This window comes from Panulirus ornatus, chromosome 1 (genome assembly GCF_036320965.1).
Source record: "Panulirus ornatus isolate Po-2019 chromosome 1, ASM3632096v1, whole genome shotgun sequence".
In the NCBI taxonomy this organism is placed as follows: Eukaryota; Metazoa; Arthropoda; class Malacostraca; order Decapoda; family Palinuridae; genus Panulirus; species Panulirus ornatus.
Genome location: NC_092224.1, coordinates 33,427,574 through 33,454,501, shown reverse-complemented (window position 1 = coordinate 33,454,501; position 26,928 = coordinate 33,427,574). Strand labels below are relative to the sequence as shown.

Genomic DNA, 26,928 nt, shown 5'->3' with positions numbered 1-26,928 from the left:
GATGGTTTATTGTAAGACTTTACATGATCTTCGCTGAATTTTTTGTTAATACTTTATTTCGTTAGAATGGCAACTGTTCTTTTTTCCCTGGTAAGTCACAACCCCTCAGCGTCACTTGGTCTGCCTCGCCTCACTAACTCCCGCCAGCCATCTCGGGGAATACGGTGGAAGCGAAGCGTTGGCCCCCGCCAGTCAGTTGCCTTATAGGAAGACGAAGGTGAGGAAATGAAATGACTCCCGTAGCGCGTCAGCTCCAGTGGGGTTGAATTACACCTCCACAAAGAACAAAGAATGTGGAAATTGTCAATTGGAGCAAAAAAGGCAGTGTCGTGACAACTTTCCAACCAGGTTTACTTCATTAACCACGGGTACATTACTCCTTCCGCTCCTCTTGGCCAATCGCAGCGCAGATCGCCTCTGACGTCACGCTCCGGCCGCCTACTTGGAGGCGGGAAACTAAAGTTGCCAGGTTTTAGCTTCAGCCTCTGTATATATCTTTAGCCATCGTTTCTCTGGACTATTCATCGAGGAAACATATAACTTCCGTACTTTACATAGTTAAGACGAATAATACCTTCTTAATGAAACGTGAAATGAAAGAGATCATAGAGAGTGAAATTGTACAGAGGCGAGGTAACTAGCAACTCGAACAACACTGCAATGATGTCGGTACGAGCAAACGATATTAGAGGTTATTTTCTTCAAATGAAATGTGTACTGTACCGGTGAGACGGAGGGCGCTGAGAGTCTTGCGTGTCTGCGGTGCGAACAGTACGGACAGGTGTAGTGAGCAATATATTATGACGGGGAACACCTGGCTCTCCCTGTAATGTGATTATTCCACATACTGTGTACCAATTGTGAGGCTGAAGCCGTGGAGTGTATGTGTGTGTGTGTGTGAGAGAGAGAGAGAGGGGGACGTTACCACAACAGCTCGGCTCTTTCCTTCAACCTCCTCCTCCCCCCACCGGAATCCTCGCTGGAATTGTGAGAGGGCCAACCTATCATTACGGTAAGTCATTTCAGATGCTGATGATCTGTCAGTGGAGATCCAGTGGAAGTTTAAAGATCTCATCCACTGTAAACATTCACGATAGCAAGTGGCAGCATACCGTGGATGACTACTACTGTCTGGAGGTGCATTTCTTGATCCACAGGAGGTGATATGTAATAGTTTTTTTGAGGGGGGAAATGTCGTAGTTCTAGGCTGATGTTCCACGGCAGGAAGTTCTTTGAATTGAATATGGGTGAGATTATCGAGATTAAGGATGCTGTCAGGTGCGTCGCGTTAGGCAGTAATGTTAAACTCCAGCCTTGGTACAGATAGTGTGAGAGGTAGAAGCCCCAGAGTAACCTCGGGTCGTTTAAATGGCATCACCGAGCTTTAAGTGTTAAGTGTTATAAGTGACAATATCGACTTTTGATAAAAGTTTTGGTCGAGCGATTGGCAGTACCGAGCTGTAGTCAAAGTTCATACAAGCGGTATAGTGTCGTAGTCTCGTTTGATCGAAGTTCGTGTGGGTGACAGTGTCAAACTCGAGTCAAAAAGTTCGTGTGCGCGACAGTGTAGAGTTCTATTTAAATCTAAGTTCGTGAAACAGTCAGTTTCAATATCTAATCAAAGTTAAGTTCGCATGGGTGGCAAAGACGAGTTCCACTCTAAATAAAGTTAAGTTCGCGTGGGTAGCAAAGACGAGTTCCACTCTAAATAAAGTTAAGTTCGTGTGGGTGACAGTGTTGAGCTGTAATCAAAGTTAGCTTCATGTGGACGGCAGTGTAGTGATCAAAGTTAGTTTCACGTGGACGGCAGTGTAGTGATCAAAAGTGAAGTTCGCGTGAGTAGCCAGTGTCTCCGAGATGTCATCAGTTACACTCGTCCTGAGTGGCCGGTATCAAGCTGTAATCAGAGTTAGATTTGTCTGAGTGGCTAGTGTCGAAATGTAATCCAAATTAAATTTGTGTATGTGGCCAATGTCGAGATTTAATCCGAGTTATGTTAGTGTGAGTGGCCGTCGTCGAGCATGTAATCAGTGTTAAGTTCATGTATGTGGCCAATGTCGAGATGTAATCCGAGTTAGGTTCGTGTGAGTGGCCGTCGTCGAGCATGTAATCAGTGTTAAGTTCGTATGAGTAACCACTGATGGACTTTTTAAGTAAAGCTGTGATGGCATGAGGGGTAGCGATATCTATGATATCTATGATATCTATGTACACGAGACTGTCACTTTGAACCTCTGTGCAAAGTTTTAATTTTTTTTTATGGGTGGGAGTGGGAAGGCAAAATCGTGGTCGTTTTTAAGTAACAGTACAAGGCTGTAACTCAAGTAACGCTCCTGTTACTAGCACTCCCAAGCTCTAACTTAAGTATCGCTGGAGCCCATCCACAGTGCCAGACTCTACCTTAAGTATATCGCTCTGGTCATCAGCAGTGCCAGGTTCTGACTTGAGTTCATCGCTATAGCCGCCGGCAGTGCTAAGCTCTAACTCAAGTATCACTGCAGTCATCGACAGTGCCAATTTCTGACTTGAGTGTTGCTCTAGCCATCGGCAGTGCCAAGCTCTGATATAAGTATCACTCTAGCCTGCAACAATGCCAGACTCCAACTGAGGTATTGCTCTAGCCAGTGGCAGTGCCAGGCTCTAACTTATGTATCGCTTTAGCCAGCGACAGGTCTAAGCTCTAACTTAAGCATCGCTCCAGCCAGCTGCAGGGCCAAACTCGACTTAAGTATCGCTCTAGCCAGCGACAGCTCTAAGCTCTAACTTAAGAAGTATCGCTCCAAGCGACTGGTCCAAGCTCTAACTTAAGTATCGCTCTAGCCAGCTTCAGGGCCAAACTCGACTTAAGTATCGCTCTAGCCAGCGACAGCTCTAAGGTCTAGCTTAAACATCGCTCTGGCCAGTGGCAGTGCCAAACTTTAACCTAAGTATTTTCTCTGGCCATCGACAGTGCCAAACGCTAAGTTAAAAGTCTCGCTCTAGCCAGAGGTAGTGCCAGATTTTGACTTAAGCATCATTCTACCCAGCAGCTGTGCTAAGTTTTAGGCATCGCTCTCGTTAGTAACACTGCTGAGTTCTAACCCAAATATTAAACTAGAAAGTGGCTTTACTGAACACAGGATAAATCTGCAGCCTGTTAACATCTTCCATTATTTTGTACATAACTGATATCTTAACCTAGATATATTTTTTTTCCTTAAAGATCCTTCCATCTTATGGTTGAAAACGAAGTTATGACTGGGAGCTGCTGGCTTTCTGTATAGTTTTCCATGGATCTTTTTTCTTTTTCCCCTTGTTGATCTTTCGGATCAAGTTCGATTTGGTTTATGTACGTTAATGTATAAGAAACTCGATCGACCGTAAGATAATTCGGATAATCTCAGTTTTACGTTTCAGATAAAACGTGCCTATATCATGGCCAGTTACACGGGTTACATGTCGTAAAGCGTAACGTTACATGTGTGTGTGTGTGTGTGTGTGTGTGTGTGTGTGTGTGTGTGGGTGGGTTATCTCCATGTAACATGCACCTTGTGCTACAGTGAATATCAGAATTTGGACAAGGAAAGATTAATGTAAAAAAAAAAAGAAAATCACAACGGATGGGCGGAGAATAAGTATTTGAAATAAGTTAATTAATCTTTTATCTTTTACTCACTAGTTTGTAAGTTATTCTCAAAATAGAGGACAGTAGGTGGCTTAGAAATATTGTATTTAATACTATCTCGATGTTGCAGGAAAAAAAAAGATTGAATACATAAAAAAAAAACTATGGAAAATTGAGAAAATTAATGAACTCTATTTTAGGAATAAATCTTGAATCACTTGGCGATGTGTCCAATAGAAATTTAAAGGCTAAAAACATGTGGAATATGACTTAGAAATCATCCGAGTCAATAAGTCAAATTGGATAAGAAAAAATTGATGAAACTGGGAAGTGGAGTAAATCGTTAACAGCTTAAATAATCGAGAAATATATCCATTAAATGAACACTGGCAAATGTAAGAAGACTTCTAAGAGATATCCATCACTTAATGTATATCTCATCATAATGAAACACGCCAGGAATAGAGAGCAAGGGGAAAAAAAATCCAAAAAATCATAAAAATTTTGGATGACTCATCTCAAATATGTCCTTAAACAAAAGTATATTTTGTTCAGTTTTCTATTCCATTTCTTTTTTTCTACCAAGTGTGTGTGTGCGTGTGTGTGTGTGTGGGGTGATAGTGTAAAGTTATGGTAATATTTGGGGTGATGGTGGTGGTGTTGGGTGATGATGTTAATGTTTGTACTAGTGTGGGGATGATGGTACCTAGTGTGGGGATGATGGTACCTAGTGTGGGGATGATACTACACATATACACCACCATAGCCACACGAACGCCATCATGTACACCACAAGAGGCACACTATATATATATATATATATAATATATATATATATATATATATATATATAATATATATATATATACAACCAACAGAATCCAACCCTTGTGAACGATCACTGAACATTTGTCAATCTCGAAAAACGAAACCACTCTCTCTTCTATATACATATAAACATTACCATCTCTTCTCCCCTGAACGAATGTTATATAAATGTCCCCTCTCATCTCCCCACCTGAACACAATGCGTCATAGATAAAAACACGCCATGGCAAGTCTCTCTCTCTCTCCTCTCTCTCTCTCTCTCTCCTCTCTCTCTCTCTCTCTCTCTCTCTCCTCTCTCTCTCTCTCTCTCTCTCCTCTCCCCAGCCCAAACTCTCCCCACACCTGAGTACGGAACACTAAGCAGTTTGGAGAACCCGCTCCCCACACACACACACACTCTCTCTCAACTCGTAACATCGCGGGAGGTAAACACCCCTCCTCACTCCCCGACCGTCCACCCACCTCCCTCACCCCATACAACAACATACATTATAATTATTAGTACAGTACTACACCTGTATTATCCACTCTCTCTTCCATAGATCTCCCTTTGGATACCACACGACTTGCCTGCCTCTTTTTTTTACCACCTAATGATGGCTCATCATTAGAAAAAAAAATGTGGCTGAACTTTAAATGCTGAGTAACCTACCTGAACTGCTTCGCAACCGCCATTACCACATGTCTTTGAACGCGGCAAGTGGAAAGACGCCTCCGGCGGGCCGTTCCCGCATTAGCACTGCCTAGCGACGGGGGTAATGCGTTAAATGCGATTGTCAAGATCATACTTCGAAATCTCACCGCATTAATCGAGATCTATATATATATATAACGATTTGTATAGTTATGAAGCTAAGTATAGGTTATAAGTGAATAAAGATGGTTTATTGTAAGACTTCACATGATCTTCGCTGAATTTTTTGTTAATACTTTATTTCGTTAGAATGGCAACTGTTCTTTTTTCCCTGGTAAGTCACAACCCCTTTCTGCCGTCACTTGGTCTGCCTCGCCTCACTAACTCCCGCCAGCCATCTCGGGGAATACGGTGGGAAGCGAAGCGTTGGCCCCCGCCAGTCAGTTGCCTTATAGGAAGACGAAGGTGAGGAAATGAAATGACTCCCGTAGCGCGTCAGCTCCAGTGGGTTGAATTACACCTCCACAAAGAACAAAGAATGTGGAAATTGTCAATTGGAGCAAAAAAGGCAGTGTCGTGACAACTTTCCAACCAGGTTTACTTCATTAACCACGGTACTTACCCTTAGGCACACAGTGCAACACTTGAGCACGATGGTACGACCCTTAGGCACACAGTGCAACACTTGAGCACGATGGTACGACCCTTAGGCACACAGTGCAACACTTGAGCACGATGGTACGACCCTTAGGCACACAGTGCAACACTTGAGCACGATGGTACGACCCTTAGGCACACAGTGCAACACTTGAGCACGATGGTACGACCCTTAGGCACACAGTGCAACACTTGAGCACGATGGTACGACCCTTAGGCACACAGTGCAACACTTGAGCACGATGGTACGACCCTTAGGCACACAGTGCAACACTTGAGCACGATGGTACGACCCTTAGGCACACAGTGCAACACTTGAGCACGATGGTACGACCCTTAGGCACACAGTGCAACACTTGAGCACGATGGTACGACCCTTAGGCACACAGTGCAACACTTGAGCACGATGGTACGACCCTTAGGCACACAGTGCAACACTTGAGCACGATGGTACGACCCTTAGGCACACAGTGCAACACTTGAGCACGATGGTACGACCCTTAGGCACACAGTGCAACACTTGAGCACGATGGTACGACCCTTAGGCACACAGTGCAACACTTGAGCACGATGGTACGACCCTTAGGCACACAGTGCAACACTTGAGCACGATGGTACGACCCTTAGGCACACAGTGCAACACTTGAGCACGATGGTACGACCCTTAGGCACACAGTGCAACACTTGAGCACGATGGTACGACCCTTAGGCACACAGTGCAACACTTGAGCACGATGGTACGACCCTTAGGCACACAGTGCAACACTTGAGCACGATGGTACGACCCTTAGGCACACAGTGCAACACTTGAGCACGATGGTACGACCCTTAGGCACACAGTGCAACACTTGAGCACGATGGTACGACCCTTAGGCACACAGTGCAACACTTGAGCACGATGGTACGACCCTTAGGCACACAGTGCAACACTTGAGCACGATGGTACGACCCTTAGGCACACAGTGCAACACTTGAGCACGATGGTACGACCCTTAGGCACACAGTGCAACACTTGAGCACGATGGTACGACCCTTAGGCACACAGTGCAACACTTGAGCACGATGGTACGACCCTTAGGCACACAGTGCAACACTTGAGCACGATGGTACGACCCTTAGGCACACAGTGCAACACTTGAGCACGATGGTACGACCCTTAGGCACACAGTGCAACACTTGAGCACGATGGTACGACCCTTAGGCACACAGTGCAACACTTGAGCACGATGGTACGACCCTTAGGCACACAGTGCAACACTTGAGCACGATGGTACGACCCTTAGGCACACAGTGCAACACTTGAGCACGATGGTACGACCCTTAGGCACACAGTGCAACACTTGAGCACGATGGTACGACCCTTAGGCACACAGTGCAACACTTGAGCACGATGGTACGACCCTTAGGCACACAGTGCAACACTTGAGCACGATGGTACGACCCTTAGGCACACAGTGCAACACTTGAGCACGATGGTACGACCCTTAGGCACACAGTGCAACACTTGAGCACGATGGTACGACCCTTAGGCACACAGTGCAACACTTGAGCACGATGGTACGACCCTTAGGCACACAGTGCAACACTTGAGCACGATGGTACGACCCTTAGGCACACAGTGCAACACTTGAGCACGATGGTACGACCCTTAGGCACACAGTGCAACACTTGAGCACGATGGTACGACCCTTAGGCACACAGTGCAACACTTGAGCACGATGGTACGACCCTTAGGCACACAGTGCAACACTTGAGCACGATGGTACGACCCTTAGGCACACAGTGCAACACTTGAGCACGATGGTACGACCCTTAGGCACACAGTGCAACACTTGAGCACGATGGTACGACCCTTAGGCACACAGTGCAACACTTGAGCACGATGGTACGACCCTTAGGCACACAGTGCAACACTTGAGCACGATGGTACGACCCTTAGGCACACAGTGCAACACTTGAGCACGATGGTACGACCCTTAGGCACACAGTGCAACACTTGAGCACGATGGTACGACCCTTAGGCACACAGTGCAACACTTGAGCACGATGGTACGACCCTTAGGCACACAGTGCAACACTTGAGCACGATGGTACGACCCTTAGGCACACAGTGCAACACTTGAGCACGATGGTACGACCCTTAGGCACACAGTGCAACACTTGAGCACGATGGTACGACCCTTAGGCACACAGTGCAACACTTGAGCACGATGGTACGACCCTTAGGCACACAGTGCAACACTTGAGCACGATGGTACGACCCTTAGGCACACAGTGCAACACTTGAGCACGATGGTACGACCCTTAGGCACACAGTGCAACACTTGAGCACGATGGTACGACCCTTAGGCACACAGTGCAACACTTGAGCACGATGGTACGACCCTTAGGCACACAGTGCAACACTTGAGCACGATGGTACGACCCTTAGGCACACAGTGCAACACTTGAGCACGATGGTACGACCCTTAGGCACACAGTGCAACACTTGAGCACGATGGTACGACCCTTAGGCACACAGTGCAACACTTGAGCACGATGGTACGACCCTTAGGCACACAGTGCAACACTTGAGCACGATGGTACGACCCTTAGGCACACAGTGCAACACTTGAGCACGATGGTACGACCCTTAGGCACACAGTGCAACACTTGAGCACGATGGTACGACCCTTAGGCACACAGTGCAACACTTGAGCACGATGGTACGACCCTTAGGCACACAGTGCAACACTTGAGCACGATGGTACGACCCTTAGGCACACAGTGCAACACTTGAGCACGATGGTACGACCCTTAGGCACACAGTGCAACACTTGAGCACGATGGTACGACCCTTAGGCACACAGTGCAACACTTGAGCACGATGGTACGACCCTTAGGCACACAGTGCAACACTTGAGCACGATGGTACGACCCTTAGGCACACAGTGCAACACTTGAGCACGATGGTACGACCCTTAGGCACACAGTGCAACACTTGAGCACGATGGTACGACCCTTAGGCACACAGTGCAACACTTGAGCACGATGGTACGACCCTTAGGCACACAGTGCAACACTTGAGCACGATGGTACGACCCTTAGGCACACAGTGCAACACTTGAGCACGATGGTACGACCCTTAGGCACACAGTGCAACACTTGAGCACGATGGTACGACCCTTAGGCACACAGTGCAACACTTGAGCACGATGGTACGACCCTTAGGCACACAGTGCAACACTTGAGCACGATGGTACGACCCTTAGGCACACAGTGCAACACTTGAGCACGATGGTACGACCCTTAGGCACACAGTGCAACACTTGAGCACGATGGTACGACCCTTAGGCACACAGTGCAACACTTGAGCACGATGGTACGACCCTTAGGCACACAGTGCAACACTTGAGCACGATGGTACGACCCTTAGGCACACAGTGCAACACTTGAGCACGATGGTACGACCCTTAGGCACACAGTGCAACACTTGAGCACGATGGTACGACCCTTAGGCACACAGTGCAACACTTGAGCACGATGGTACGACCCTTAGGCACACAGTGCAACACTTGAGCACGATGGTACGACCCTTAGGCACACAGTGCAACACTTGAGCACGATGGTACGACCCTTAGGCACACAGTGCAACACTTGAGCACGATGGTACGACCCTTAGGCACACAGTGCAACACTTGAGCACGATGGTACGACCCTTAGGCACACAGTGCAACACTTGAGCACGATGGTACGACCCTTAGGCACACAGTGCAACACTTGAGCACGATGGTACGACCCTTAGGCACACAGTGCAACACTTGAGCACGATGGTACGACCCTTAGGCACACAGTGCAACACTTGAGCACGATGGTACGACCCTTAGGCACACAGTGCAACACTTGAGCACGATGGTACGACCCTTAGGCACACAGTGCAACACTTGAGCACGATGGTACGACCCTTAGGCACACAGTGCAACACTTGAGCACGATGGTACGACCCTTAGGCACACAGTGCAACACTTGAGCACGATGGTACGACCCTTAGGCACACAGTGCAACACTTGAGCACGATGGTACGACCCTTAGGCACACAGTGCAACACTTGAGCACGATGGTACGACCCTTAGGCACACAGTGCAACACTTGAGCACGATGGTACGACCCTTAGGCACACAGTGCAACACTTGAGCACGATGGTACGACCCTTAGGCACACAGTGCAACACTTGAGCACGATGGTACGACCCTTAGGCACACAGTGCAACACTTGAGCACGATGGTACGACCCTTAGGCACACAGTGCAACACTTGAGCACGATGGTACGACCCTTAGGCACACAGTGCAACACTTGAGCACGATGGTACGACCCTTAGGCACACAGTGCAACACTTGAGCACGATGGTACGACCCTTAGGCACACAGTGCAACACTTGAGCACGATGGTACGACCCTTAGGCACACAGTGCAACACTTGAGCACGATGGTACGACCCTTAGGCACACAGTGCAACACTTGAGCACGATGGTACGACCCTTAGGCACACAGTGCAACACTTGAGCACGATGGTACGACCCTTAGGCACACAGTGCAACACTTGAGCACGATGGTACGACCCTTAGGCACACAGTGCAACACTTGAGCACGATGGTACGACCCTTAGGCACACAGTGCAACACTTGAGCACGATGGTACGACCCTTAGGCACACAGTGCAACACTTGAGCACGATGGTACGACCCTTAGGCACACAGTGCAACACTTGAGCACGATGGTACGACCCTTAGGCACACAGTGCAACACTTGAGCACGATGGTACGACCCTTAGGCACACAGTGCAACACTTGAGCACGATGGTACGACCCTTAGGCACACAGTGCAACACTTGAGCACGATGGTACGACCCTTAGGCACACAGTGCAACACTTGAGCACGATGGTACGACCCTTAGGCACACAGTGCAACACTTGAGCACGATGGTACGACCCTTAGGCACACAGTGCAACACTTGAGCACGATGGTACGACCCTTAGGCACACAGTGCAACACTTGAGCACGATGGTACGACCCTTAGGCACACAGTGCAACACTTGAGCACGATGGTACGACCCTTAGGCACACAGTGCAACACTTGAGCACGATGGTACGACCCTTAGGCACACAGTGCAACACTTGAGCACGATGGTACGACCCTTAGGCACACAGTGCAACACTTGAGCACGATGGTACGACCCTTAGGCACACAGTGCAACACTTGAGCACGATGGTACGACCCTTAGGCACACAGTGCAACACTTGAGCACGATGGTACGACCCTTAGGCACACAGTGCAACACTTGAGCACGATGGTACGACCCTTAGGCACACAGTGCAACACTTGAGCACGATGGTACGACCCTTAGGCACACAGTGCAACACTTGAGCACGATGGTACGACCCTTAGGCACACAGTGCAACACTTGAGCACGATGGTACGACCCTTAGGCACACAGTGCAACACTTGAGCACGATGGTACGACCCTTAGGCACACAGTGCAACACTTGAGCACGATGGTACGACCCTTAGGCACACAGTGCAACACTTGAGCACGATGGTACAACCCTTCGAAGGCTCACGGTGCAACGCTTGAGCACGACGGTACGACCCTTCGAAGGCACACGGTGCAACGCTTGAGCACGACGGTACGACCCTTAGGCACACAGTGCAACACTTGAGCACGATGGTACGACCCTTAGGCACACAAGTGCAACACTTGAGCATGACTGTACGACCCTTAGGCACACAGTGCAATACTTAGGTTCACATGTAAAGTCGTACTAAGGGGAGGTCGTACTTCCATACCTTAAGAAGTCGTGCTCAAGAAGAGTATCGCTATCAATGGCCACACCGTCATGCTTAAGGGACATACCATCGTGCTTAAGGGATATACAGTCGTACTTAAGGGACATCAGTCGTTCTGAAGGGTCACGTCTTGGTGCTCAAGGTCCATACCATCCTGCTTAAAGGACATAGAGTCGTGCTTAAGGGCCATACCATCGCGCTTAAGGGGCATACAGTCGTACTTAAGGGTCATACTGTCGTGCTTGAGACATACAGTCGTACTTAAGGGACATACAGTTGTGCTTAAGGGACATACAGTCGTGCTTAAGGGCCATACAGTCGTGCTTAAGGGCCATACAGTCGTGCTTAAGGGACACATAGTTGTTCTTAAGGGTCACATCCCTGTGCTGAATAGATCCAAACAATGCTGTCCTTTGGTATGGTAATTCGTTTAACCTTGCCGGAGAGACTGACACTCTCCGCGATTTGTGTGACATTCGTTTTGTCCTGAAAGATACATATGATGTGTGTGTGTGTGTGTGTGTGTGTGTGTGTACTCTGTCTGGGGGACGGATTTATCAGGGGACAGTTGTTTTGCTTCATGTGTCAATAAACTATTAAGTCATGTACCATCAGTCACGTACATTTTCCAACACGTAGCATCATGACCGGTACCCAGAGTATGTGATTTAAGTACCCTCTTGCCGCCACCACCGCCCAGAGCACTAACCCAATCCTCACATGATGAGAGTTGCAGCAGCGCAGGTGTACACAGACAGCCACTCACTCATCAGCCACCCTGAGCCTCTCAGTGACCAGACTCCCTCCACGCAAACACACACAAAACACACCTCACAGGTGTACACGGACAGCAGATGTATACAGACAGACCAGGTGCTGAGGTCGTGTATAATAAGAGCAGCTGAACATATAATTATTTCTACATAATTTATTCAGCCAGAAATAATGCGCTTATGTGTGTGTGTGTGTGTGTGTATATATATATATATATATATATATATATATATATATATATATATATATATATATATATATATAAAGTATAATATGTATGTGTTTTCCTGGCGCTCCCTCGCTGACACAGAGTGGCGATGCTGTTTTCTGTGGGCCGGCATGGCGTCGGGAATGGATGAAGGCAAGCAAGTACGAATATATACACCTGTATACATGTATATGTCTGTGTATGCGTATGTATACGTATGTATGTGTATATGCTGGTATGTTTATGTACGTGTATGTGTGTTTCTGTATACATTTGTGTGTATGAATGGCTAGGTCGTTCTTCGTCTGTTTCCTGGGACTACCTCGATGACGCAGGAAACGGCGATTAAGAGAGAAGAGTGAGAGAGAGAGAGAGAGGTGTTACCGAAGTCCAGACTGCTCAAGGTTACAGTTCCAGCGACCGGCTGATTTAGCGAGGCTGCATCACTGGGAGTACAATGCCGTCAAAGAACTTCGCACTCCAAAGGAGTCTACATTTCCCTGCTACTGTCAGGGACATATTCAACCCCAGAAGCCCTTTTATGAGGCTCCTGCAGCTCCACGTAGGAGCAGGGAAATGCTGGACTCCCTTGGAAGGAGGGTCCCTGGCGTGAGTGTACTCTTTCCCGTCCAATGACAATAATACAGCCTCGGCGAGGATCACACACACACACACACACACACACACACACACACACACACACACACACACATGCACACACACACACACACACACACACACACACAAACACACATATATATATTGGAAAGGATCACAATTGAGCGCGTGATCAAGTATATTCCTATGAGTCCACGGGGAAATGAAACACGATAAGTTCCCAAGTGCACTTTCGGGTGATGATCAGATCATCAAGGTAGATACAAGAAAAAAATATGTCGGTTGATATAAAACGAAGTGAGGTAGCTAGATGATGTGATTATTACACGAAAGTGCACTTGGGAACTGACTTATATTTCTCTCTTGTGTCTCCCCTGATGATGTGATTATTACACGAAAGTGCTCTTGTGAACTTATCGTGTTTCATTTTCCCCATGGACTCATAGGAATATACTTGATCACGCGAAAGAATACTTCCCACGTATTCCCTGCGTGTCGTAGAAGGCGACTAAAAGGGGAGGGAGCGGGGGGCTGGAAATCTTCCCCTCTCGTTTTTTTTTTTAATTTTCCAAAACAAGGAACAGAGAAGGGGGCCAGGTGAGGATATTCCCTCCAAGGCCCAGTCCTCTGTTCTTAACGCTACCTCGCTAACGCGGGAAATGGCGAATAGTTTGAAAGAAAGAAATATATATATATATATATATATATATATATATATATATATATATATATATATATATATATATATATATATATATATATATATATGAGCTATTCTTTATGGTTTCCAACAGATAACTTCAGTGTTACATATCCACCTTCAGTCTAACTTCTTGTCTGAAGGTTATAATTCATCCCCCAGCCTCCCGCAGACCAAGCTGAGCGCCACCAAACCCCCGGGGGGTTTTTTTTTAAAACCCCCCCCCAAATTTCCCCGGGGTTTTTTTAATTTTTTTAAAAAAAAAATTTTTTTAAATAAAAAAAAATTTTAAAAAAATTTTTTTTTAAAAAAAATTTAAAAAAATTGGGGGGGGGGAAAAAAAACCCCCGGGAATTTTTTTTTTTTTAAAAAAAAAGGGGGGGAAAAAAAGGGGGTTTTTTTTAAATTTTAAAAAAAAAAGGGGGGCCCAAAAAAATTTCCCAAAAAGGGGGGGGTTTTCCTTTTTTTTAAAAAAGGGTTTTTAAATAAAAAAAAAAAAAATATATATATTTTTTTAAAAAATTTATTTTTTTAAAAAAATTTTTTTTTAAAATATTTTTTTTTTTTAAAAATTTTTTTTTTGGTTTCCAAATTTTTCCCTTTTTTTTTTTCCCCCCCCCAAAAACTTCTTGTCTGAAGGTTATTTTTTTTATCCCCCCGCCTCCCGCAGACCAAGCTGAGCGCCAGCTAGCCTCGGGCTCCACCTGATGACAACCATCGCTCAGAACCCCCGGTGGTGAAACATATCCCCCCTCCTTCCTCCCTCCCTCCCTCCTCCATCTCTCCCTCCCTCCCCCATCCCTCCTTTCCCTCCCTCCCCACACCCAGAAATCCCTCCCAGTTGCATAAGTGTGTGGGGTTTGGTCACTAATGGAGGCATCTATTGCGCAAACCGAGTGCGATCGACGATTGGCCACAATCTGTTGCCTAACTGCTGCTGAATTGCTCGTAAAGCGCTTATATGTATATATATATATATATCCAGTTTTCTCTTCGTATCGTATTGATGCACTTAGCACCGTGTCCACTCTGACAGTGAGGGGAATATGAGCTTATCAGCTCTTCCGAGAACTATGCAAAATTTTCCTTTCATTATGAATGAGAATGATGATTACTTTAATGTCAAAAGGTTTCATGTGTTTATAAAGTAATGCCCATATGAAATTTCCCGGTATTTTCATTATCATTATCATCATTACTATTATCATTATCATTATTATTATCATTATTATTATCATTATTATTATCATTATTATTATTATTATTATTATTATTATTATTATGATTATTATTATTTCTATTATTATTATTATTATTATTATTATTATTATTATTATCATTATTATCATTATTTGGCTCCAAGATGGATAACAATTACTATGTTGTCTTAGTCGCCCAAAAACAGTTTACTGTCTGTGGCCAAACATGAATCATAAAAACTCATAGAACCGTCTGAGGAATCCAATTACTTGTATAAATCATCGACAAACGATCGATCGTTAACTATCTGCTAGTACGATGGTTATGCGAGACCCTAACACCATCATGGATGGACCTCCGTGGTGTGTGTAGCGGTATAGCGTTCCTGACAGTGACGCATTCACGGGCCGCCCAGGGTCGAGCGTATTGGTTCGAATCCTGGTGGTTGCGGCCATGGATGGCAATGCACCGAAACCTCAGCGATCTACTCACAAACAGGTTTCACAGATCCTTCCATACTGTCACCCGGCTGCTTAGCACGTCCTAATACAGTTCACTGACATCACGTTGATCCCTGTTTAGTACTTATCCTATTCTTTTTTTCCAATACATCCTTTCCCTTACACGCCTTTCACCCTCCTGCATGTTTAGGTCGCTGTCATTCAAAATCTTTTCAGCTCCATCCTTCCATCTCCAACTTGGTCTCTCCTTTCTTCTCATCCCCTCCACTGTCAACTCCTCACTGAGAGGATATGTGTATTTATTACATATATATATATATATATATATATATATATATATATATATATATATATATATATATATATATATATATATATATATATTATCCCTGGGGATAGGGGAGAAAGAATACTTCCCACGTATTCCCTGCATGTCGTAGAAGGCGACTAAAAGGGGAGGGAGCGGGTGGCTGGAAATCCTCCCCTCTCGCATTTTCTTTTTAATTTTCCAAAAGAGGGAACAGAGAAGGGGGCCAGGTAAGGATATTCCCTCAAAGGCCCAGTCCTCTGTTCTCAACGCTACCTCGCTAATGCGGGAAATGGCGAATAGTATGAAAAAAAAAGAAAAAAAAAAAAAAATATATATATATATATATATATATATATATATATATATATATATATATATATATATATATATATTTTTTTTTTTTTTTTTTTTTTCTTCTTTCTTTTTCATACTATTCACCATCTCCCGCGTTAGCGAGGTAGCGTTAAGAACAGAGGACTGAGCCTTTGAGGGAAATCCTCACTTGGCCCCATTCTCTGTTCCTTCTTTTGGAAAATTAGAAACAAGAGGGGAGGATTTCCAGCCCCCCGCTCCCTCCCGTTTTAGTCGCCTTCTACGACATGCAGGGAATACGTGGGAAGTATTCTTTCTCCCCTATCCCCAGGGATAGGTATATATATATATATATATATATATATATATATATATATATATATATATATATATATATATATATATATATATAGGTAGCGCCAGGAACAGATGAAGAAAGACTCCATCCGCTAACATCTATTCTGTCATGTGTAATATATATATATATATATATATATATATATATATATATATATATATATATATATATATATATATATATATATATATGTGTGTGTGTGTGTGTGTTAGTAAAGTAATATTTTGGTGTAAGCAATGAATAATGTATCACTTCATCATCTTGCCATGGAAACGAACAAGGCAGCAGCTGACACTCTCATAAAAAAAAAAAGAAAATAAACAAATCCCAAAAACTCCATATTTGATATAGAAAAAAATGGGGAGGAAAAATTTTTTTTTTTCCCTGACACTTGCGCAGAGGATTATTTGTCTATAGCTAACGAGAGAAGCGGCGAAAATCGTTCTCTCATCTCTGGCATGTTGCTTCCTCCCCTCCTTCCCTCCCCTCCCTTCGCTCCACGGTTCCTCCCCTCCTTCCCTCCCCTCCCTTCGCTCAACGGTTCCTCCCCTCCTTCCCTCCCTCCCTTCGCTCAACGGTTCCTCCCCTCCTTCCCTCCCTTCCCTTCGCTCCACGGTTCCTCCCCTCCTTCCCTCCCTCCCTTCGCTCAACGGTTCCTCCCCTCCTTCCCTCCCCTCCCTTCGCTCCACGGTTCCTCCCCTCCTTCCCTCCCTCCCTTCGCTCAACGGTTCCTCCCCTCCTTCCCTCCCTTCCCTTCGCTCAACGGTTCCTCCCCTCCTTCCCTCCCTCCCTTCGCTCAACGGTTCCTCCCCTCCTTCCCTCCCTTCCCTTCGCTCCACGGTAGTATTTATCACAACACACACACAACCTTTACCTTGGAACAGAACGCGTAGTGGGAGCTGCGTTGCAGTTTGTTGACCTGCCGAAGAAATATGAGTCTGTGGCACACTTGGCGCTAGCCACCTAGCAGTAAATATATGAAAATCTATTTAAGCTTCATTGTCATAACGTGTGTGTGTGTGTGTGTGTGTGTGTGTGTGTGTGTGTGTTGGCTGACTATTTGTTCTTCACTAATTGTGTGCTACAGGAGGAGAGTCTTACGTTCGTGTTGACTAGTTTCTTAACATTGTGTATATTTACCATGTTTCTCTTTCTGTGTGTGTGTGCGCGCGAACACACACACACACACACACACACACACACACACACACATACACACACACACATGCGCGAGCCTAAGCTAGGTGCCCCTAGAGGAGGATGAACAGCTGGGTGGACTGTAGATCGGCTGACGCGACCTGGATGTGTCGTGTGCCCGTGTGTGTGTGTGTGTGTGTGTGTCTGTGTGTGTGTGTGTGTGTGTGTTGTCAAAGCTGTCAGATGAGAAGATATGTATTTTTTTTTCCTCTTTGTTTCATTCTATTTCTTTTTGATCCAATCTAAGTTACGTACATACGTAAGCGGAAGACAACCCAACTTAACCATATATTTACCTACATTACGTAACGTTCGGTTCCTTTGATTTTAAGCTCAAAATTTCCTTTGTCTCTCGTAAATGATATTTTTTCACCCGCATACACACATTCAGTAAATAATGAATACGACTAAATTTTTATCTATTTTTGCATAAGATCTCTTGATGATAAAACCAGCATATTGATGAGGTGTAACAATAGTCCATGATAAATGTATGTTACTGATATATAAGCGTTATATGTGTGAATTACAATTGTGTTTATTATTTGTATGTAACGGAGAGTGTGTGTTTTGTGGTCGTGTTGCACCGTTTCCTAACCTTGTACGTATGTACCATGTCTTTATACACACACACACACACACACACACACACACACACACACACACACAAACACACACACACACACACACACACTAGCTTAAGCCGCGTAGCCATTTATGGACTATTTCCTAGGGGAGGATGAACAGCTGGGGGTAACTGTAGGCCGATTGCAGTGACCAAGCTCGAACGTATGTGACTCGTGCTGACCTGTGGTCAGTCTGAACACCACACCATAAAGGAACCTGTTTGTGTGTGTGTGTGTGTATGTGTATGTGTGTGTATGTGTGTGTGTGTGTGTGTGTGTGTTTGTATGCGTTAGAATACTGAAATCTAGAGAAATTTTAGTGATTTTCTGTTAATCGTTTAAGCAGAGACAGTGTGATAAACGCAGAATCCCTAGCATTGACTAATGAATAAACATTTGATAATGCCTGTTGATTTCCTCTCCAGTTAACGAAATTATATATTCAAACGAACCTGTAAGCATGTATATATATATATATATATTGTTGATAAAATTTGTAAAATGATAAGTTTATGAACGCTCGTTGTATGTTTTGGACAATCACATGTTTACCAAATGGCGTCCTAGCTTCGTCTCTTCAATGTATATCAACTGAATCTTATATTTCTCTCTTGTGTCTACCCTGATGATGTGATTATTACACGAAAGTGCACTTGGGAACTTATCGTGTTTCATTTTCCCCGTGGACTCATAGGAATATATATGGAAAGCTGTGTAGGTATGTATATTTGCGTGTGTGGACGTATGTATATACATGTGTATGGGGGGGGTTGGGCCATTTCTTTCGTCTGTTTACTTGCGCTACCTCGCAAACGCGGGAGACAGCGACAAAGTATAATAAAATAAAAAATAAATAATATATATACATATATATATATATATATATATATATATATATATATATATATATATATATATATATATATATACATATATATATATATATATATATATATATAAAGTAAATAACTTTTCTCCACCAGTATTTTTCACACGTAAAAACTTCAAGGAGCTCTCGGCTATAACGAATCCTTAGCTAACTGATCCAAGGATACGACCCCCTAGCATCCTGTGAAGCAATGCTTAGCTTTGTAGTTTGATTCGTCACTGGTATCAAGAGACTAAATCTTCACCCTGTGATAATACTCCATCAACAGCCTTCTTGAAGCAACCACATCGCTGTTGCTGGAGTGTTGAAGTCTGCGGGCCATACCTTGTATGATTCATATTCCTCACCACTGCTCTCGCCAATGGTGGGTCTGAGGATCACTTCAACTGAAGCATTTTCAGTGCTCAGGCTCTTTCCACGATGCTTTGTTCGTGAAGGTCTAAGGGTTTCCCAGGTGTTAGACACCATTAAAGACTTGGGAAATGAACTGCGAATAGAGGGGAATACTGAAGTGCTATCGATGACGGACATAGAGGGGTACTTCAAGGCGATACCTTCGCTGGGGCCCTTTTTCGGAGCTTGGGGTACACATGATAGTCCTTTCTCTCGTCCATCTTGAAGTCTTTGACGGCGTCTATGAAGGATCTGACCCTTCAGGTCATGATTCCATGTGAGGGTTGGCATAAGGGCCTCCACCGGGTTTTAATACCCCAGACGCGTCTACTTTTGGGTTTAAACCTTCCAAACGTGTCGTATCGGGTTTAAATACCCTCAGACATGCTTAGCTTTTAAATATCCAAGGTGCAGTAGGTTTAAATACCCCAGACTCATCGGGTTTAGATATTCCAGACACACCAAATTCAAATCCTTTAGACCTGTGCATGAAACAAGATGTTTAAAAATAATTAATAAACGTAATTTAGAAACCTGTCACTAGTAATTGCTCCTAACTTGCTCCTTCTCTTCTAGTTTATCTGACTATTGTGGTAGTTAGGGAAAAGGGGAAATATTTCTGCTCAGGAAGATATTCAATTTCAAAGTCATCGGGGCAAATATCCTCAAAAAGTATATGCACAAGATACAGGATTAATCTCATAATCAAGTTATCGAAATATGTTTCAGAAGAAACATCACTTACATTTATATATGCCCTGGACAGTTGTCGAAGTTTTGTAATATCGTAACGATTCTCTGTTACGTATGTATTGGTAGACTGATAAAAGAAATACACCAGCCACAGTTACATATATGTTTTCTTTTTCAGTGGCGGAACCAGAGGTTTGCCATCTAAAAAGACGTACCAGTGTCCAGTGTCGGGCCTTTACTAATACCCTCTCTTATCATGTCAAATTCGCGCTGATCCCACTATCAAATCAGCCTCTAACTTACGTCATTTTATTTTCTTTCCAGTTTGGTGGAGGTCGTCATGTTGGCCGTCATGTCTGGGGTCAAGAGGGAGCGTCCGCCCACGCCCACGTCCCCGTCCCACCACCAATCTACCACCCGTACGCCCACAACCACGCCGCCCACTCCGCCCTCCCCTCACGAACCTCTGAACTTCTCTCGACCCAGGCCGCCCACTTCGCCCGACCCTATTCTGCCGCCTACCAGCCTGCACGCCCGGCTGAGCATGGAGATGGCTAGGGCTGGGATGGGCGGCGCTGGGCGTCTGGCCATGCTGGGTGGACACCCTGGGCGGCTGGGTGGCCTGGTGCCTCCGTTACTGCCCGCGTCCTCCCTCTTACCGCATCTGCGGTTCGGCCTTGGCCACGACGATGGTGAGGAGCGAGGGATGAAGCGGCCGCTGGACGACGACCCTGAGAACCACCACCTCGACCTAGCCGCGCTAGAGGGCCAGCCACGACCCCTACGACTAGAACCGCCGCACTTGGAGGAGCCGCGCAGGAAGCAGCGACGCTACCGCACCACCTTCACCACCTACCAGCTGGAGGAGATGGAGAAGGTGTTCCTAAAGACGCAGTACCCAGATGTAGTCACAAGGTGAGTTTCTGTCACCATCTTAGTCTTGTTCTGTCTTGGGGACACATGTCTGTAGCTTCTGCCTTGAGAACATGTTGGGCTCCTCACCTCTCGAGGTGACTGAAGACTTCCCTTGCTTTGTGAAATGGCAGTTAATCTCCCCAGGTGACAGAGCACCACATTTATAGGGAAATGACACTTCACTCTAGGTGACAAGACACTGCACCTGTCCTGGTGATATTACAACTCACGTACCCAGATGACAGACCACAAGACACTGCACCTGTCCTGGTGATATACAACTCACGTACCCAGATGACAGACCACAAGACACTGCACCCGTCCTGGTAATATACAACTCACGTATCTAGATGACAGACCACAAGACACTGCACCCGTCCTGGTGATATACAACTCACGTATCTAGATGACAGACCACAAGACACTGCACCCGTCCTGGTGATATTACAAGTCACGTACCCAGACGACAGATCACAAGACACTTCACCCGTCCTGGTGATATACATCTCACGTACCCAGATGACAGACCACATGACACTGCACCCGTCCTGGTGATATGCAACTCACGTACCCAGGTGACAGACCACATGACACTGCACCCGTCCTGGTGATATGCAACTCACGTACCCAGGTGACAGACCACATGACACTGCACCCGTCCTGGTGATATACAACTCACGTACCCCGATGACCATGCGCATCATCTGTCATCATACTGACACAGCTTACATTCTATCTTATCCAAATCGCAGTGGCCGAAAGGATAACTGACACACAACTTACTTTTACCGTGCTGGCCCAGTACACCGTGTGTGATTAATGCAGGTAACTGTAATCATGATAATGGCAATACGATAATGGTTACTGAAGAGCTATAGGTGTCAGCGTGGAATGAATGGAAGGTTATGTGAGAGGCACCTGCTGGCCATTAGTTGGTGGCAGTAATGGCGTTTGGGTCATGACATATGGTTGGTTGTGGAGCCGGAGGGTCAGGTATACGGGCGGGATTGATTTAGGTCTGAACATAAGTGATTAATCTAGTGTTCTACGTATTCAAACCTTCAAGGCTGAGAAATCTATCGGTTCGATCTAGGATTGTTATGAGGCTTGGATTTCGACATCAAATCATTCAAAAAGGCAGTTTAGAGTGTAATTCCTGTGAATTTAGATACTGTATCGTGAGGCTGACAACTCAATGTTACTTGTGTGAAACTGTGGGTCAACATATACAAAAATGTCTTTGAATAATGTCCTAAGTAGGTCTGATAACCCCTGAAATAGGTCTGACTTTTGACGGTACATAAATCCTGTGTATGAAGATATGTGTTTTCTTGTAGGGGCACCAGGTAGAGTCTCTGGTAGGGGCACTAGGTAGAGTCTGTAGTAGGGGCCCTAGGTAGAGTCTGTGGTAAGGGCACTAGGTAGAGTCTGTGGTAGGGGCCCTAGGTAGAGTCTGTGGTTGGGGAACTAGGTAGAGTCTGTGTTAGGGGCACTAGGTAGAGTCTGTGGTTGGGGGACTAGGTAGAGTCTGTGTTAGGGGCACTTGGTAGAGTCTCTGGTAGGGGCACTAGGTAGAGTTTGTGGTAGGGGGGCACTATGAACAGTCTCAAGTAGGGGCACCACCAAAAGAGTAGTTCTTTCTTTCAAACTACATTTTCATCCTGTTTGTTTTATAACCTTTCGTCTTTAGGTGCCCGATCATAGTATTTTCCACACCATCGCTACCCACAGTTGGCATTGTTACTTCGCCAGCAGAACGCTCTGCGAATATAGCTACGATCATACGCCTTAATTTCTGATTGGTCGTACACTCGTCACAGCAATAACTTAACCATTACGACCGAGTAAAAGAAAAAGAAAAGTATTAGCTCTCTTTACCTCAGACAAATACGTCCATGTAATGAAGACAAAGACATATGCGTCCATATAATGTTGACAAAGAGAAATGCATTCACGTAACGTAGACAGACAAATGCATCCACGTAATGTAGATAAAGACAATTGCATCCATGTAATGCTTACAAAGAGATATACATCCATGTAGACAAAGGCAAATGCATCCATGTAATGTAGACAATGACAAATACATCCATGTAGACAAAGGAAAATGCATCCATGTCATGTAGACAAAGGCAAATATATCCATGTAGACAAAGACAAATACATCCAAGTCGTGTAGACAAAGACAAGACATAATGTGGGGTTCCGTTAGGATATTCAGTAACGCTGGTTATCCTGGGTTGAGTGCTGTTTGAATGAGTGTTCTCCTCCCCTTCCCTCACTCTCCTCACGACTCTCTCTCTCTCTCTCTCTCTCTCTCTCTCTCTCTCTCTCTCTCTCTCTCTCTCTCTCTCTCTCTCTCCTCTCTCGAAATTAGGCAATGATTCTAGTGTGATTCATATTCAAGGCAGCGCTGGAGTTTTATCCCGTGCAGCAGCCTTCATTCAGACGTTAAGACCGCGTTGTATCATGGGCTGTGAGGAGTCTTATTACCCGAGCGGCTTTGTGGAGCAGTCGCCACGCACTCGCCTTTTGGAATCACAGGACCGTGGTTCGAGACTCGTCGCGGTGGTTCCTTCACTTAGGAATATCTTGTTTGTTTGTAACAAATGCTGGTTTTGTTAGTCGTTCGGTTTGTCTTCGATAGAGGTTTTTGTAACAGTTGTTAAGCTGGAATTTCTTTTTTTTCGATTTGAACTGTAGCTAACCATGGCTTTTTTTCGTTCTAGATTTTAAACAACTGATGAGCTTTCTCGTTTTCTTTTTTTTTCTTAAACTGTAACGACTGTTATGCTTGAATTTACTTTTTAGCAACTGTTGGGCCTAAGATTTGTAGATTTCATTAATTGTTTAGTATTTTAACATTATTTGTTACTTTTAGTATCTTAACATTTGTTAGTTTAATTGTGGAAAAAATCGCCCACTTCCTCCTGACACTTGAAGTTAAGGTCAGCGGTAACCGGTCGGGTGGATACCATGGGGCTCGTCCTAACCCCAGCTGATGACAGTCCTCGTCCTAACCCCAGCTGATGACAGTCCACATCCTAACCCCAGCTGATGACAGTCCCCGTGCTAACCCCAGCTGATGACAGTCCCCGTCCTAACCCCAGCTGATGACAGTCCCCGTGCTAACCCCAGCTGATGACAGTCCTTGTCCTCACTCCAGCTGTTGACAGTCCCCGTGCTAACCCCAGCTGGTGACACTCGTCGTCCTCTCCCCAGCTGGTGACAGTCCCCGTGCTAACCCCAGCTGATGACAATCCTCGTCCTCACCCCAGCTGGTGACAGTCCCCGTCCTAACCCCAGGTAATATTACTCCCCTTCCTGACTCCTCCTTAGGACGCTATGAAACTACCGAGCACCTCTGGCTAATCATCGTTGAGGACCACCACAGCGTTACTCTTCTCCTGTTCGTTGGCATTACGTTACGTAGCGTGAGTAGCACCGTCACAGGTGACCTTACCGTTACTTGCTACCTCCGGCCAAGGACAGGTTGCGTCCGGACGTGGTAATGATGGTAACGAAGTGTCGTGTAATAACGCCTTTGGAGGACGAATCACTGTTTTACATAAGGGAATTGTGGGTTTGGTGCAGCCAAGTGGTCTCTGTGATGGTGAATGGTATCGTTACCTGATGATGATGGTGTGTGTGTGTGTGTGTGTGTGTGTGTGTGTGTGTGTGTGAAGGGACAGCAGCTGGAAGCACCATGAGGGTGCTGCTAAATGCCACAGCAGCTGTTCACAGATGGTGATGCTGCTGTTCTGTGCTTCAGCAGTGGCCTGTCTGGTGCTGCTGTGTTCTTCAGCAGTGGCTGGTGGCCACCATGCGACGTCGCCAGGGTCTGCAGCTTAAACAGAGACTTTGTTTGGTGCTGAAGGTCTTTCCTAGTGCTGGGACCTGTTGTGTTTCTGGGACATGACACGATCAGCTACGAGAGAAACAAAAAAAATTTCCTCAAAAATGTTGTTGCGCTTGCTTTGGCGAAGGACCTACGGACCATTTTCTTTTCCGGCGGAGGCGACGACGTCATTAAGAAAAGTGCTGAAATTTGCGTCACGGTGTTTGAAGAACTTAATCCTCTTCCTCCGTCGTTGTCAATACCAGGCCTCTAATTCTGCTTGAAATTATTTTTCCCTATATGTCATCCCTCCTTTTGTCCTCTCTTCTCCGTTCGTCCTCCCCTTTTCGTCCTACGCGCCATCCTAACCTTCATGGGAAGAGAGAGGGAGTTTTCACCTCCCGTGGAGTGGAGGGAGCCCTGGGAGCTTAGGAGGAAGGACAACGCCGTCAGGTTCGCTTTCAAGCACGGGAGGGCTGGGGTTGTGTTCTGCAGATTGGAGTGTGAGGGGGAGATGCGTACAACCTCTCCACGCTCGATTCTTGGCAATGGAAGACTTGTTTTGCTCTTGGAGGAGAGCAGGCCTGGCTTCGGTCGGGCGAGAGCCGGGGTAGCTGGAAACGAAGCGGAGGCGGGATGAGCTTGGTACTGGTGTGTTAAACTTCTTTCGCAGTTAAGTAACGGTCCTAGACCTGGAAGGAGTCCCGCACCTGGAAGGGTCCTGCACCTGGAAGGGGTCATGCGCCTGGAAGGGGTGCGGTGCTCTGGATTTCGGAGGGTTAAGGGAAGTGTTTTTCCCGTAGATTTCCTCTTTTCTTTCTTCAGCTTCACACAAGACCATCGTACTCTCAGGTACTCATTGAGCACGACGGTACGACCCTGGAACATGGCGGTACGACCCCAGAATGCGATGGTACTACCCTGGAACATAACGGTACTGTGCTGTAACACGACGGTACGACCTTGGAACACGACAATACGACCCCTGAAGCACGACGGTAACGACCTTGGAATACGACGTTACGACCCTGGAACACGATTGTTCGATCCTGGAAGATGGCTGCACGACCCTGTAACACGACGGCACGATCGTGTAACATAACGGTACGTCCCTGGAACACTACGAAACGTCACTAGAACGACGGCACGTCCCTGGAACACGACGGCACGTCCCTGGAACACGACAGTACGTCACTGGAACACGACAGTATGACCCTGGAACAAGAAATGGTACTACCCTGGAACATGATAGTTCGAGCACTGAAAACAAGGGTAGATCCTCGGGTCTGATGGTCTAACCTCTAACCTGATCTTCATGGATCAAGTGGAAGGTGGCGCCATTATATCAAAAGGTCGTTCCGTCTTGCTTGATCGTCCTCGTTAAGGGTCGTCTACCGTCCTGTACAGTGTCGCCCTTGTCAAGGGTCGTACCTCCTTGCTCCTCCACGTCAAGGGTCGTTCCTACTTGCTCAGTCGTCCTAACGTCCACGTCAAGGGTCGTTCCTACTTGCTCAGTCGTCCTAACGTCCACGTCAAGGGTCGTTCCTACTTGCTCAGTTGTCCTAACGTCCACGTCAAGGGTCGTTCCTACTTACTCAGTCGTCCTAACGTCCACGTCAAGGGTCGTTCCTACTTGTTCAGCCGTCCTAACGTCCACGTCAAGGGTCGTTCCTACTTGCTCAGTTGTCCTAACGTCCACGTCAAGGGTCGTTCCTACTTGCTCAGTTGTCCTAACGTCCACGTCAAGGGTCGTTCCTACTTGCTCAGTCGTCCTAACGTCCACGTCAAGGGTCGTTCCTACTTGTTCAGTCGTCTTACCATCCTTGTCAAGGGTCGTACCGTCTTGCTCATGCTGCCCTCATCCAGGGTCGTACCGCCCTGCTCAATCAT

At 46.0% G+C, this 26,928-nt stretch overlaps 1 protein-coding gene across 2 annotated transcripts in view; it reads left to right on the top strand.

The window, feature by feature from the left end:
• Positions 1–535: 535 nt before the first annotated feature.
• Positions 536–26,928, top strand: part of LOC139747643 (uncharacterized) — an 81,144-nt gene continuing 54,751 nt past the window's right edge. Inside the window, exons 1-2 of one of the 2 annotated variants that reach the window (XM_071660289.1) lie at positions 536–669; positions 20,610–21,200. In XM_071660289.1, the coding sequence (XP_071516390.1) occupies positions 20,626–21,200 (575 nt within the window). In that variant the 5' untranslated portion in view covers positions 536–669; positions 20,610–20,625. The other variant, XM_071660209.1, reaches the window with a different exon arrangement.